Genomic DNA, 15,780 nt, shown 5'->3' on the forward strand with positions numbered 1-15,780 from the left:
TGTTTACGTACACTGGATAAAAAGACAGGTTTTTGTTTTTTGCACTGTCTGAAGTCAAATCACACCAAACGTTTTCTGTTTTAGGCTAGTTGGGATTACCAAATGTGTTTATATTTGTTAAATGCTGTGAAACTTGAAGAGAAGTGAGATTATTTTTTGTAACTTCCCTCAAATTCAAAAGTTTAAATACATTTGGTCAGCATCAGGGATGACTAAATGTAATGATAAAAAATGTGTGAGTTGGATTAGACCTTTTGGGTTTGTACAATGGCTGCTGGAAGAGACCAGTGTTTTGTTGTTGACTTACCAACTTGCTGCAGTCTTGTTGGTTGCGTAGGAGGCGCCACTTCTGCTTTTCAATTATGTATAATTGCGCATCTGTTTGCAGCCAGTTTTATTTGTGAGTGTAAACTTGGAGTGTGTGGCAAGCAGCTTATTTGGATTTACAGGAACAGCATTGCATAAACTCATCTATTTATTTATTTWTTTAGCTTACATTGTGTTATTCCAACTGGAGTGTTGCTGTAATTATTTCATGCATGTTTGAGAAATTCTTCAATCTCCATGGCAACCATTCAACTGAGCAAAACGTCAGAGTGGACCAAGCCCCGCCTTCGAGGCGCAGCTCATCCTCAGAGCTGCAGTTTCCAAGTTTCTGAGCTTCTGCCCCGCAGAGCAGCTCCTCCCCCACTCAGCTCCTTCAGACTAGCCAGCAGCAATTAGCAAACACCTGGTGGAGCTGCTGAGCTGATTATAGGAGCTACTTTTCAGAGCAACACTGGCAAAAATGTTGTTAAAGGGTTAATGGAGGAGCCATGTTGTGATCACTTCCTGAAGGCGGAGCTTCAGGAGCAGCAGGAGATTTTAAAGAGACAGTGGCCCAATTTCAAGGTGTTAAATTAGGAGATAAAATTTCTTTCAATTCATATTTTATACATATAGCATTTTTATAACAACTTAAGTTAAAATAGTTACTTGATTGTGTTATGAAATGACAAGAATGTGCCTGGAAAACAATACTTCTTTAAGTGACATGAGGAAACTGGAATTTCATTTCATCTACTGAAATGAGACTGATCATTACATATTTTGTAATATTTATTACAAAAACTGTAATGAACATGTTTTATATATTCTACAGACCTAACTTAACCTGTTCAAGGAAGCATAATGTTTCACCTTTAAAGTAGCTGCCACTCCTCTACCTGCATGAGAAGGAATCTTGTTTGTCCAGAGGAACTCACCTGACAACAGGACAGCACCTCCTCCTTCCCATTCTGTGACAAACAGCTGGTGAGAGAGCTGCGTCTCCGAGAACCGACTCACTCCTGCCGCGGACGAAGCCTCTTCACCATGGGGAGGATTGGCAAGGAAGTGGCAGCCCAGGTCATCAGCTTCGCAGGCCTGGTCCTGGCCGCCGTCTGCTGCGGCGTCCCCATGTGGCGAGTGACCACCTACATCGGCGCCAACATCGTGACGGGCCAGGTGATCTGGGACGGGCTGTGGATGAACTGCGTGATGCAGAGTACGGGTCAGATGCAGTGCAAACTCAACGAGTCGTTGATGCGGCTGTCGCAGGACCTGCAGGCCGCCCGCGCGCTGGTCATCATCTCCCTGATCTTTGGCTTCATCGGCTTCATCATCTCCTTCGTTGGAGCCAAGTGCACCAGCTGCCTGAAGAAGGACTCCAGCAACGCCAATGTGGTGATCATCAGCGGGTGTCTCTTGATCCTGGCAGCCATCTTGATCCTGGTCCCCGTCTGCTGGTCGGCGGCCATCAGCGTCTCGGACTTCCAGAGCGTCTTGACCATCGAGACGCAGAAAAGGGAAATTGGAGCTTCTATTTTCATCGGTTGGTGTTCGGCGGTGTTGCTTCTGATCGGAGGGATCATCTTGGCCACGTCCTGTCCTCCCAGCAAGCCCTATTATCCAGCCTACAGGCCGCCGGTGTACACCTACGGGCGCCCGAACACGGCGGCGTACGGTCCAGTGTACGCGGCGCCGTCCAACCAGCCGTACACCGGGACATACACCGGGAGCTACGTCCCCGCCAAACCCTACGCAGCTCCATCCGCGTACTCTGCTCAGCCGTACGTCAGAAACTGAAACTTTGGTTTGCACTGTATCATAAAACTGCATCTCAACAGACACTGTATTTTTAAAAGATGCTTTGTAATCCAGCAAAATGTGACGTAAAAGTACTTCAATAGCTCTGATTCTGGAGGAATGTTGTTCCCTCTTACCTGTGTAACTCATGCATCACTTTTCTAAGGAAACAACTGTGGTTGCATTTATTTTCCAACTTTCTGAGTTGCGGTGATTCATTGTTTCCCAGAAAAACTGCTTCAATAAAATGATTGAGTCTTTTTACATTTTTCTGTTTTTGGAGTCATTTTATACAATAATAATAATAAAAGAAAAAAGATGGGAGTTTATTTTTAAGTCACATTATAATTATGGAGGACTCAAACTGACTAAATTAAGAATAATAATCTTTACTTATGTAGATAAGTAAAGAAATCAATACACTCAAAACACATTTTATTAAAATACTTTTATATAAGAACTTTTATAATTTTTTTATTAATTGACTTTTTTCAGTTAAATTCTAACAGTATAAATTTTACTCATTTTTATTTTTTTCTTATTTTCCCCCTATATATAGATACATTTATTTATCTATATAAATATAAATATATAATTTTATCTTAAATAAATTTTTTGTAAAATTTATTTAAGATCATTTTTTTCTTTATCTTAAATAAAAAAATGATAACTTTTTAGTTTTGCAAGTAAAATCCAATCTAATAGTTTATATTTGTGCCCAATATAGACACATAGATTTTACGTCTATATATATTCCATATATAAAAAAATAACTGATATTTTTTCATTTTGAGATATTGTGTGTGTGTGTTTATGTGTGTGTGTGCTTTCCAAAATAGGATTGGAGACACAAAAAAAGTTTGTCTGCAATCATAAGAAGTTGTCAAACGGCCTAATAAATTATTTTAAACATATTTGTAAAAATGTAAAAAATGTTTAAAGTCAGTTTAAATTTTTATTTTTAACATAAATACATCTTGTTCATTAGGAATTGTCTTTGGTATTTCATGACATCTTCTACATTTTAATTGATTACAGTTTATTCAAGAGGATTAAAGTAAATGAAGTCATATTTAATAAATTAGAATATATGTCTAGATGAGGCTTGTCAGATTAAGTTACGCATCCATGTTTCTGTATTATAAAATGTCATTTATATTGTTCTGATGCAATATTATAATTATAAATGTCAAGTTTCTTTTATTAACTTCAAGTGGAAAATCATTTTAACATATAAATCTATTTAAAGTGTTTAACTTAGTGACAGTTTCTTAAATAATATATGTAGTAAAACCAGGAAGAGACTCCCTAAATGGAAATAAACACACATCCGGTGAAACTCTCTATTTTAAAAACCTGAAACCAGTTCATGGAGGCGACGTCCCAGTCCGTCCAAAACCCAACCAGCGTTGTTTGTTGTTGTTTAAATCAGGAATGCTGATCGTCATCTGCATAAGGTCATCCATCTTGTCGAAACTATGCCTCAGCCGCAAAAAAAATAATGTGAAAAATCTGGTCAGACTGGTAAATCTCCACACAAACTGGTTCAGATCCGAGGTGAAGCTGCTCTGGCTCCGCCTTCAAGCCAGACGTCCTTAAAACCAACTGGGCTTGGAAAGCGCTGGCATTAAGCTGTTCAACCGGCCGACCTTTCAACTCGTTTGTCTTCTCCGCTCGGTTCTGCTCCAACTCAAACTCCATCATGGTGTCAATGGGACGACAGATGCTGGGTTTCGTCCTGGCCGTCATCGGCTCCATCGGGACCATCGTCACCTGCGCCCTGCCCATGTGGAAGGTCACGGCCTTCATCGGCGCCAACATCGTGACGGCGCAGATCATCTGGGAAGGCTTGTGGATGAACTGCGTGATGCAGAGCACCGGCCAGATGCAGTGCAAGATCTACGACTCGCTGCTGGCGCTGCCGCAGGACCTGCAGGCCGCCCGGGCGCTGGTGGTCGTCGCCATCATCGTCTCCGCCATGGGAATCATCCTGGGCGTCGCCGGAGGGAAGTGCACCAACTTCGTTGAGGAGCCACGCGCCAAAGTCAGGGTGGCCATCGCGTCCGGGGTGATGTTCATCTGCGCTGGGGTTCTGGTGTTGGTCCCCGTGTGCTGGTCCGCCAACACCATCATCAGGGACTTCTACAACCCGATCATGACCAACGCCCAGCGGCGGGAGCTGGGCGCCGCGCTCTACATCGGCTGGGCCACGGCGGCGCTGCTCATCCTGGGAGGGGCGCTGCTGTGCAGCTCCTGTCCTCCCAAATACGAGGCCCCAGAGTATCCCATGAGGTACAGCCAGGGACCCATGAAGTACAGCCAGGGACCCACATCCGTCGCCAAATCTATGGCCAGATCCGTAGCCAGCAGCCGGGCGTACGTCTGAAAGCTGAGAAAAACTGTAAATTATTGACATTTGGAAGCAAAATACCTTCCATGTGTCTCTCTGAAAGAATGATTCAGAGAGGCTGGATTCTTGAAAGAAATCTGGGAATCCTTAGCTGAAGACCTTCTTAAAGAAGAAAGATGTGGTTGTGAGTTACAGTCCTAGAAGAGCGTTGTGATCTCTGAATGTGAAGTCTGAACTGGTTTATGACCATTAAGACTAACGATTGACTTTGTGCAAGAGACCAGTGATACATTGTGAATTTATTGTATAGTATTCTATCTATTTTAAACGTTTCCATTGGGGTTTTTTGTAATAATCACTTATTGAATTGTGTTTTTCAACCTTATACCTTTGTAATAAAATGTGGTTATCGTATTATTACTGTTGTCAGAGATCATTTCTTGGTCAAAAGATTCCCTTTTGGTTACAAACCTCCAGAAACACAAAAGTATTTACGGTCTTGTTTCGAGTGCAGATATCTTAGTCCACTTAAAATAAGTAAAAACTAAATCACAAGTAACTTTTCAGCAGCAGATCGGAGCTTGTTTTAAGTCAGTAATTTAGTAATATTGATTTATTAATGAATTGGCAAATTGTTTCACGTATAACATGGGGAAAATGTCATATAAGTGAAATAACTAGAACGGGGTTGCTAGGCAACGGGCTGGGGTTGCTAGGTAACGACGCGTACTAAAATATTTGCTCTAGAAACTAAACCAAAAAATTACTGTGAAGGATTTTGTGTTTTTTGCAGTCCAACCACACAAATTTCACAATTCAAAAGTGTTTCTTTGATTCTCACAGAGAAATTACGTAAACATTACACTTTCTAAAATCTACCAAGTAATAACGCATATCTAAAACTATATTCATGAGTAACAGCCGAGACACTTTTTCTTTCTTGGAGGAAGTGTTAAAACGTGTCTAGGGGGGGGAACTTCTGTGCAGTGAAAGTATGTAAAAACACGCAACTGTTCAAACTCGTCAGGCTTTTTCCAGCCCAGTTAAACCAGTTTTACAGTCCGGACCAGAACCGGAGCCTTTTCGGTCTCCTGTCAAGTCTCTGCCAACATTGCACACTTTTTGTGTTTCAGTTGTGTTTCAGTTGTGTTTCAAAGACCTTAACTTCACAGTGAATAAATGTCACTCGGTACCAAAGATCTGATTTGATCAGATTTAATCTGATCAGTTTGCTGTATGAGAAATTAGACTTTATATTTGTGAGAACAGAAACAAATCTCTGAGCACATATTCCAAACTACTTTAAGACAAAACATATTTCCACGTATCTGGTTTTGTACCAATTATGGGGCATTTTATACCTGATTTATAATTTTATATACCCACAGTTTCATAGAATAAGGTTATGACTGAAATAAAACTTAAATTGGTTTTATAAAGGCTTTAGAGGCCAAACTGGAACCACCATCGATGGAAACAGGATGTGAAGTAAGATCTTCAAAAAACAATATACAACAATTTCCAAACAAAAAACAGGAGTTTATGATTATTCATAAATATGTGTAAGCATTCAGAAAATATGCAACAGGTTAAGAAGAAACTACTTGTTTATGACTGTAAAAAGAAAGTATAAAAGGAAGAAATTCATTTTTTATTCACCAATTAGTGTATATACAACAAACATTACAGACTAACAAAAAGGGACATGGATCAACAAAATAAATAACCAGATAATAGCACGAACAGTAGCAACAGAAATCAAACATTGAAATGGATACATTCAAAACAAAGAAAACACAGAGCATAACCAACTGCTGTCACAACAAAACAATGAAATTGTTCAACATGTGGATTAGGAAACACTTTGGTCTTTTAATCTTGGCAGTTATTTTCTAATTTGCATTATTACACAACGTTAATTTATAATCTGGAGTTATTATATTTGGACTTAAAGATGAACGAGCTATAACTGAATGAACAGCTTCATTTATTTCAGCTGGAAATTAGAAACCAGGCCCGAAATCTGCGTCTGAACCTTCAGAGACACATAAAGACGGTTACAAAGTCAGCCTTCTATCACCTGAAGAACATTTCCAGGGTTAGAGGATTAATGTCTCAGCAGGATCTATAGAAACTCATCCATGTGTTTATATTTAATCACACTGAAAATCAGTCGGGATGCTGCTGCTGCTTCCTCACTAAAACCAGGAACATGGAGGTTTATTAACATCATTTTTGAACATAAATTAACATTTCCTGTTTGTTTTTTTGTTTTATTATGAAAACCTGTCTTATTAATAAACCATCTTGACTTCATATTAAAAATAATCTTTATTTATCATTTTTAAAACATGGGCTTGTTTGAACAAATTAGTTTCACATATTGCAGGAATAAAAACTTCCTGCTCAACATCAAATCCTTTAAATCTTAATTTATGTAAACTATAGTCAGTATAATGAATGGAATAAGTTTCATAGCTAATATCTGTTTTTACTGCCATTTTGATCAATGCCTAATCAAAGCTACCAACCAGATAATTAAATTACGAAGCTGCTTCACATATTAGACTTTATTTCGGCACCAAATGGATCCAAATGTCTGTAACTTCCGACAGTGAAGAAATGGTGAAATTGTTGTGACTTTCAGAAATGATTCCCGTTACATGAGCAGAGTGACGTCAGCACATCTTGATCTGGGCGTGTCAACACACCCTGTCCTGTTCCTGCTAACTTTATCTGGTTTCACATTCCTGCGTCTGCTTTCAAACTCGACTCGCCCAGGAACCGGTTACAGGCGTTCACCTAAAACTCAGCGACGCTTCCGCTAAATCTCACACAGTCAGAAGAAAACAGCTGAAACTGCAGCTCTTATTTTTAACTTTTAGTGCCTGGATGAGTAAACAAACTATGGGTCTGAAAAAAAAAAGGATTTATAAAGTTTTCTGCACATAAAACAATCTCTAAGCAAGACAAATTCAAAATTACTTTATTGATCCCAAAGGCAGATTAAATGTAGCTCGTATTAAATCAGATTCAGGGTTAGATAGTTAGATAGATAGCAGTCTGTAATACAGCGAATCTGAAGAAGCCTCTGACTGAAGACATTCAAAGGTCAGATTTTAGAATGCTAAAAAAACATAAAACTTTTGTGAAATACACCAAAAACAAAGATAAACTTAAATATTCTAAAAATACACAAGAGTCAAAAGATGAATGTTTATTAATTTAGTGTAACGATCGTAACTTAATCCACTATCAAACTATTTCTCATCTTGCACGTCTGTCCTGTTTCAAATGAATATAGTTGAGCTCAAAATTATTCATACCCCTGGCCGGTTTAGACGTAAGATTGTTTTCATTCAACCAGGAAGTCTGATTGTGATTAGGAATGAGACGTACGCAGTCAACGTTGAAAAAACAAAAACAAAATTTGCATATTTATGTTTTAGTCTTAAAGGGTGTGTCAAAAATATGTATTACCTTCTCAATAATCAGTATAAAAGTCTTTTTTGGCATTGCAGGAATAAACTCAGATTTTTTTGGTGTTTTAATTATAGATTTATTGCTAAACCTACAAAAAAACTAGTTTATTATAAAGTCACCATATCAGACTTCCTACATGGTTGAGTTTCATTCACATAAGATTTATTTGCAGCTAATTTCTCAAACTTCCTGTGACCTTCTGAACTGACTCTTCTAGTAACTTATGTACCTAAATGACGCGTCATCAGCTTTTAAGAGAAATGAAGAGAGAGGAGTAAACAGTGTGAGTAAAACTGCTGCCTGTGGTTTGAGGGACTGATTTATTTTTTAAAATGGTTTTAAGATTGTGAAACATGGGAGAGTTATGTTGGCGCTAGTTTAATAACATCCTGCAGTTGTGAAATATTTCACGTTGGTGAAAAAGAGAAGATAAAATGATCCGACTGTCTTTGTATCTAATTACACTGCAAAAACACGACATCTTACCAGGTATTTTTAGTTTAGTTTACTGCAAATATCTTAGCAAACTTGAAAAAAGGCAAAACTAGCTGACAAGTAACTTTTTAGTAACATGTGGGAGCTTGTTTTTAGTCAAAAAGAGGTTTTTTCCCCCTTCATGCTTCTTGAATGTCTTCATTTTCTGCAAAAACACAAAATATTACTAATTATTTTAGGTCTGGTTTATAGACTGAAATAAGACAAAAATAACCGTCACGTTTTCAGAAATATGTGGGAGCTTATTTTAGATAAATAATTCCCTAATATTGATTAAAACGTTCAGATTGATTCACTTGTGGGAAAAATGTCTTGAACTTCTTCATCAATATTAAGGAATTATTGACTCATATTCGTTGCTTAAAAGTTACTTGTTAGACAGTCAGTTGTAAGATTTTTGCATAAGAAACTGGACCAAAATACTTGGTGATACTGTGTGTTTTTGCAGTGTTCAGGTTCTTAGGCTTTGTCAAACACTCCCGTTGCTCCACATGACAAACTGTCATCATTCTCTGCAGCCTGCATTCTGGTTAGTGATGTTCCTGGAACAGCTTGTGCAGCATTCTGGCTCATCTGTACTCAGAAAAATGGTTGAAACCCCAACCTTTATTGTCCATGCACACAAAACCCGCCTGCAGGTGTGGAATCATTTGACGGGCCTTCTAGTGTTTCCCTCATAGCTTGGCGTTCACACCTCCCATTCTTCTACTGCCTGTGGTTCACACAAACACCCGGGCGCCGCTCTGTGTTCTTGCCAGAGACGCACAAAGACGCACAGCAATGGCCTCCATGGGGTTGCAGATTGCCGGTTGCGCCTTGGCGCTCTTCGGTTGGATCGGGGTTCTCATCGTCTGCGCCCTGCCCATGTGGCGGGTCACGGCGTTCATCGGCAACAACATTGTGACCTCGCAGATCATGTGGGAGGGCATCTGGATGAGCTGCGTGGTGCAGAGCACCGGCCAGATGCAGTGCAAGGTGTACGACTCCATGCTGGCGCTGAGCAATGACCTCCAGGGCGCCAGAGCTTTGGTGGTGGTTTCCATCGTCGTCGGCATCGTGGGACTCCTGATTGGTTTCGTCGGGGGAAAATGCACAAACTTCATTCCGGAGGAGAAGGCTAAGGCGAAGGCCTCGGTGGCTGCAGGAGCCATCCTGATCGTCAGCGGAGTCCTCTGCCTCGTTCCCGTTTCCTGGACGGCCACCATCATCATCCAGGACTTCTACAACCCTCTGGTGATAGACGCGCAGAAACGAGAGATCGGGGCGTCTCTGTACATCGGCTGGGGCGCCGCGGCGCTGCTGATCCTGGGAGGGGGGCTTCTGTGCGCCAGCTGCCCCCCAAAGGAGGAAAACGCCCCCTCTGTGAAGTATCTGCTGAACAGACCGGGAGGAAACAGCGAAGGAGAGTCGTACCGATCATCATCACCGACGAAGACGTATATTTGAGACAAACTGGAATTTGGACTCAAACACAAAATCTTACTGAGTATTTTTGGTCGAGTTTCTACTGGAAACATCTCAGCACACTTGAAATAGGACAAAACTAACTTACATGCAACTTTTCATCAAGATATAAGTGCTGGTTGTAAGTGAATAATTCCCTAATATAGGTTTTTAAAAGCTCTATTTCCACTTTCGCCTGAAGCAAGACGTTTTCCCATAATCTGCCAATGCAACTAAAACTTAAATAACCTAAACAAACTTCTATGTCTTTCTGAAAAGTTACTTGTAAGTCAGTTTTATCTTATTTCAAGTGAACTAACATACTTGCACTATAAACTCAACCAAAAATTCTTGGTAAGATTTTTAATTTTCGCAGTGAAGGACGACATTCAAGCAGCACAAAGACGAAAAAAACTTTTTTTCAACCTGCAGTGAAGGAAATCAACACTTTGTCTTATGACAATCAAACCGTTTTGCATTAAAACGGTTTAGTTTCAAGTTGTACTGTTCTGTATTTTTTATTCATTTTGGAAAATGTTTTTTTAAGTTATTCTTTTCCATTAAAAGGACCTTTTGTTTGCTGGCGTTAAGCACCAGCAGGTGATATTTAAACCAAACACAGCAGGAACCAGTTTGGCCGGTACTTACCAGATCAAATCCCAGGAACAAAAGCAGTGACTCAGGGAATCACAATGCCGTCCATTTGTCCGACATTCACGCAGAAAGGACAGTAATTAAACCAAAAACTGAGACTTATGCAGCTTAAATCTGCACAAAACGGTTTTTAAAAGATGTTTTTTTAACGGATTTTGTGTTTTTAGTGACACAGCAGCAGCATGACGGGTTTGATGCTTTCTTAGCCAATCACAATGACACTTGAGATGAGGAAGAAGGAGTCAAATTACGAAGTGGCGACGCTCAAACTGGCTCTTTTTCACTCAGACGTTACAGGAAATATGGTTTTTATGGTTTTCTTGTGTTAATAAATGTCTATATGTATATGTGTGCTGCTTTTTTCACCTCATACACTTTTAATCAAAGATAAATATGTTTTAATTTAAATTGTCTTTCATTTATAGCTGTTAAAACTTCTGGTTAAAAAGATTTAAAATACACTGAAAAAACACAAAATCTTCAGTATTTTAATGCAAATATCTGAGAACACTTAAAACAAGACAGAAATAATTACAAGTAATTTTTCAGTTGATAATTTCTTAAAATTGATCAAAAAGTATTAGTTTTATTGGCAGATTATTTCCCTTTTAACATGAGGAAAATGTCTCGTTATAAATAAAATTATCTTGCAGTGAAACTAGAACTTTTTCATCAATATTAGGAAGCTATTTACTGGAAACAAGCTCCTGTATTTTGCTCAAAAATTACTTGTGAATTAGTTTAGTGTAATGTTTTGTGTACTAAAATAGTTGGTCTAGAAAAAAAATCAAAAATACTTGGTAAGATTTTCTGGTTTTGCAGTGTAAATTCATCTTTTATTACAGTTATTTGACGTCACACACAAAAAATAGATAAATATAACCTTTCATTTTATTACATTTATTTATTGGGGGAAATGCTGAAGGAGGAAACAATTATTCCCAGAAAAATTACTGGAGTCACAATTATAACCACAAGTTACAACCCCATCAGATTAATGTAAGGAAAAACATTCCTGTCATTATTTTACTACTTTATATTAAAATGAATTACTTCCTGTCTGCATGATATTATAAATATGACGCCACAAGTTCTCCAAAACTGTAAAGAGAAGGAAACATTTCCATCCATGTAAAGCAAACCCCTTTTTTGCCCTACCACCACAAACGTAAACAGGAGTTTTGCTAAATGCTACCTGGACTTTATTTTAGAAATGTTCTTACAGGTTTTTCTTTGTAAAACATGTAAGAACCTGTCAGGTAATTGGAATGAAAAACAGATAATTGAAAGAACAATGATTAGATGTTTGTGTCTTTATGCTTCAACTTTATTGTGAAATGTTACAGGAGATCTTACATGAGATCTCCTGTAAGATCTCCTGTAAGATCTCCTGTAAGATCTCCTGTAACATTTCACAATAAAGTTGAAGCATAAAGACACAAACATCTAATCATTGTTAGATGTTTGTCACTCACAAGGGAGTCATGTGAGTGACTCCCTTGTCACTCACATGACAAGGGAGTCATGTGAGTGCTAACTGTATACGTTGGAAAAATTAGTCAAAATATAAAAACCACTCATGTTAAGAGTAATAAAGGAGCTAAATTAAGATGCCACTAAAATAGCAACACATCAGTTACTTTGATAAAGTCCAGACATTTTAAATTGGATCAGCAGCAGGATAAATTATCTACAAGGTGAAAGATGTTCGGAAGAAAACAAAACATTTCATTCAACTCTGAAAGCTCAAATATGTGACGTAATACTTCAGAAGTGCTGCTAAATAAAAGAGCTGCACTTCTGCAGCTTAACTTGCAAATTCTGTCAATAAACACATAAAAATAAAGTAAACAATACAATTATTTAAAAAGTAAAGTGAAATAGTTATGGGTTTGAGTGTGAAAGAGACTCGGTGTGGTTCTCTTTCCCTCTGCTCTGAGTCAAACCACCCTGTTCCCCTCCTGGCCTGCGGGAACGTGACGCTGCGTTATGTTTCACCAACTTCTTCATCTTCTCTGTATTTTGTCCTGCGCTGCCACCTAGTGGCCATCTGGTAGCATGGCTATAAACTCTGTTTAGTAATAAGAATCAATTTCAGCATTCAGGTTTGACATTTATGGTGCTTTTAATTTCTTTTCACCTTTATGCACATTTTAAATGGTTTGACAATAAATCCAAAGTGTATAGTTTTATATATGTAACTTATCTTTGTAGAGATTTAATTGTTTTTATTAACTTAAAAAAGGAAACAGGGTTTCTGATTGTTTCACCAACTCAAATCTTAAGATTTTTTTAAGACTGTTATGAATTAAAACCGAGATTTGTGTCACGACAGAAAGGTAGACAAGAAAATCACATATTTTATATAGTATTACACTGCAAAAACACAAACTTTTACCAATATTTTTTTTGCCTACTTTTAAGTGCAAATATCTTAATACACTTGAAATAATACAAAACTGACTTAAAAGTAACTTTTCAGCGAGATATGGGAATTTGGTTTTAGTTCATCATTCCTTATTGTTGATACAAATGTTCTAGTCCCACTGGTAGAATATTCCACTCCGCCGTTACCTAGCAACCCCAGTCAAGCACCTCCCGTTGCCTAGCAACCCAGTTCTAGATCCACTGGCAGATTATTTCACTGATATCATGGGGAAAATGTCTTGTTAGAAATTAAATAATCTATCAATGGAACTAGAACTGTTTCATTTATACTGAGGAATTATTGACTAAAACAGTTTCTTATGTCTGAAAAGTTACTTTGCCTTAATTCATATGTGCTGAGATATTAACTCTTAGTAAAGTTGTGTGTCTTTACGGTTCAACGTCCATTTTTTTTTTTTCATTAAAACTGGTTGGATATATAATGATGTGTTTCCGATTGGACCCTCAGCCTATTGGTTGTGTTTTTAACAGACTTTAAGGCTCCCATGGCTCTGCAGGAGCTGGGCATCAGCCTGTCCATGATGGGCGTCGCCGGCGCCATGTTGATCTGCGGCCTGCCCATGTGGAAGGTCACGGCGTTCATCGGCACCCACCTGGTGGTGATGCAGGTGTTCTGGGAGGGCTTGTGGATGACCTGCGTCAGCGAGTACACGGGCCAGATGCAGTGCAAGCTCTACGACGCCCTGCTGGACCTGTCGCCGGACCTCCAGGCGGCCCGCGGCCTCATCTGCATCAGCCTGGTGTTGGGCTGTCTCGGGTTCCTCGTCTTCATCCTGGGAGCTCGCTGCACCAACTGCCTGGGCCACCCGCGGATCAAAGCGCGGGTGGTGATCTGCTCCGGCGCCATCTTCTGCCTGTCCGCGCTCACCACAGTGGTCGCCGTCGCTTGGACCGCCAACACCATCATCACGGATTTTCACAACCCCAGAGTCCCCGAGGTGCTGAAGAGAGAGCTGGGCGCGGCGATCTACATTGGGTTTGTGACGTCTGGGCTGCTGTTCTGTGGAGGAGCCGTTCTCTGCGGGACCTGCCCACCAGAACCGGACAGATTCCCCTCCAGTGGCTACATGCTGGCCAAGACTCCCACCCGGAGCAGCTACGCCATCAAGAACTACGTCTGACAGCAGAAACTAAACCACAACGTCTTGACCTCTGCCGACCTCTTTAATTACGATCTCTACACTGCAAAAACACAAAAAATGACCAAGTATTTTTGGTCTAGTTTCTACCGCACATATGTTACCACACTTGAAATATTGAAATACAACAAAACTAACTTACAAAAAACTTTTCAGCAAGATACTATTGACTTAAAGCTGCATTCTGTAATATGTTTATTAATAATTTGTTGAAAACTGTCACCATGTTCTGACAGTTTATGAGGCAAATAATCTGAGAAAAGATCGATCTCCTTCCTGAGCCGCTACTGCCGTCTGAAGAAATGACCAAAAACAACCAATCAGAACCAAGAGGAGGGGCTTAGCGCTGTCAATCAAGCTTGTGTGCATGCTGTTAAATGTGTAAATGAAACAACTTACTGTTACAGAAAAAGATGTTTATCTTATTCCATCAATGGCCATGCTAACTAGCTTTAGCATTCACAACAAGATCTGCTGACAGGGAGAAACTGTCTCATAGCAGAGCAAGAGAGAAAGGGTGGTGGGAGGGCGCGCACACGGCCATGATTGACAGCACTAAGACCCGCCTCCTGACTCTGATTGGTTGTTTCTAGTTAGCGCTGGGAGAAGGCAGAGAACCTAAATGTTTTTCACAGATTATCTGTCTCATATCATATTGTCACGACATTGCTACAGTTTCAACAAATATGTAAAAAATATGTTTTATAAAAGTTACACACTGCAGCTTTAAGACAAAAATAATTTACAAGTAAAATCCTGCAAGATGTTACAGACCCTCAAAATCTCCCATTTCTTTCTGAAAAGTCACTTATAAGTTTGTTTTGTCTCATTTCTAGTTCTCTAAGACACTTCAGGTAGAAACGAGACAAAAATACTTGTAAAGATTTTGTGCTTTTGCAGCCAGTTTGAAATGTGACCGTTTTTGTTTGTTTTTTTTGCTGAAGTGCTTAAAGCAAATATTTGAACTGCTATTTTTGCTCGTTAATCACTTGATTTTAGTGGCAGAAATAAAAACCGTGAAACATTCGTGTCATACTTGATTTATTATCTGAAGTTTCTAACAGATGAATAATCAACTTTGCAGAAGCGTAAATATGAAAATATCAACACAAGTTTGAACTTGTGACTGAAAACTCACAGCTAAAACACGCATGTAGCCACAAGCTGTTTTCACACACTTTGAATCAGGTTTCATCAGGCAGAATCAGGGCCTGCACTGCAAAAACACAAAATATTACCAATTAGTTTGGTCTGGTTTCTACTGCAAATATTCCAGTACACTTGAATTAAGACAAAACTAACAAGTAACTTTTAAATAATGTATGAAAGGTTATTTTAAGTTAGTAATTCCCTAATATTGATTCTACTGGCAGACTATTTCATTCACAAGATATTTATTTTCAACATATAATAAGTCGCAATAATAAACTAATCGCATTATAAACTAAAGATTAATCATTTCTACTCTGATTATTAAAATTTGCTGAAGCACAATTTTGTTTCCACAGAATTCATAAATAATTGTATTTATTGCCATATTTTCCGCACTACAAGGCGCATAGAATAGACGCCTCAGTTTGGTTGCCGATTTGTTTCGTACTCCATTATTAAACATCCACATTTGTAAAGAAATGGTCCCCCAGTACTTTAAATAGTAGGCTG

At 39.0% G+C, this 15,780-nt stretch overlaps 4 protein-coding genes across 6 annotated transcripts in view; all 4 read left to right on the forward strand.

The window, feature by feature from the left end:
- cldnj (claudin j) overlaps nt 1-14,435 on the forward strand; it is a 43,881-nt gene extending 29,446 nt beyond the window's left edge. For all 3 annotated transcript variants that reach the window (XM_008426546.2, XM_008426549.2, XM_008426548.2), the window contains one exon: nt 13,451-14,435. In XM_008426546.2, coding sequence (XP_008424768.1) covers nt 13,451-14,100 — 650 coding nt within the window. In that variant the 3' untranslated portion in view covers nt 14,101-14,435. The remainder of the gene's footprint in view (nt 1-13,450) is intronic.
- Nucleotides 1,195-2,372, forward strand: cldnf (claudin f). The gene has a single exon (XM_008426543.2). It carries the CDS (start codon nt 1,354-1,356, stop codon nt 2,104-2,106), a length of 753 nt encoding a protein of 250 aa, XP_008424765.1. The 5' UTR covers nt 1,195-1,353; the 3' UTR covers nt 2,107-2,372.
- LOC103475128 (claudin-4-like) lies at nt 3,648-4,873 on the forward strand. The gene has a single exon (XM_008426542.2). It carries the CDS (start codon nt 3,809-3,811, stop codon nt 4,490-4,492), a length of 684 nt encoding a protein of 227 aa, XP_008424764.1. The 5' UTR covers nt 3,648-3,808; the 3' UTR covers nt 4,493-4,873.
- LOC103475127 (claudin-4-like) lies at nt 8,964-10,933 on the forward strand. Its single transcript, XM_008426541.2, has one exon. It carries the CDS (start codon nt 9,215-9,217, stop codon nt 9,878-9,880), a length of 666 nt encoding a protein of 221 aa, XP_008424763.1. The 5' UTR covers nt 8,964-9,214; the 3' UTR covers nt 9,881-10,933.
- Nucleotides 14,436-15,780: the final 1,345 nt, after the last annotated feature.

Source organism: Poecilia reticulata, linkage group LG13 (genome assembly GCF_000633615.1).
Source record: "Poecilia reticulata strain Guanapo linkage group LG13, Guppy_female_1.0+MT, whole genome shotgun sequence".
Classification (NCBI taxonomy): domain Eukaryota; kingdom Metazoa; phylum Chordata; class Actinopteri; order Cyprinodontiformes; family Poeciliidae; genus Poecilia; species Poecilia reticulata.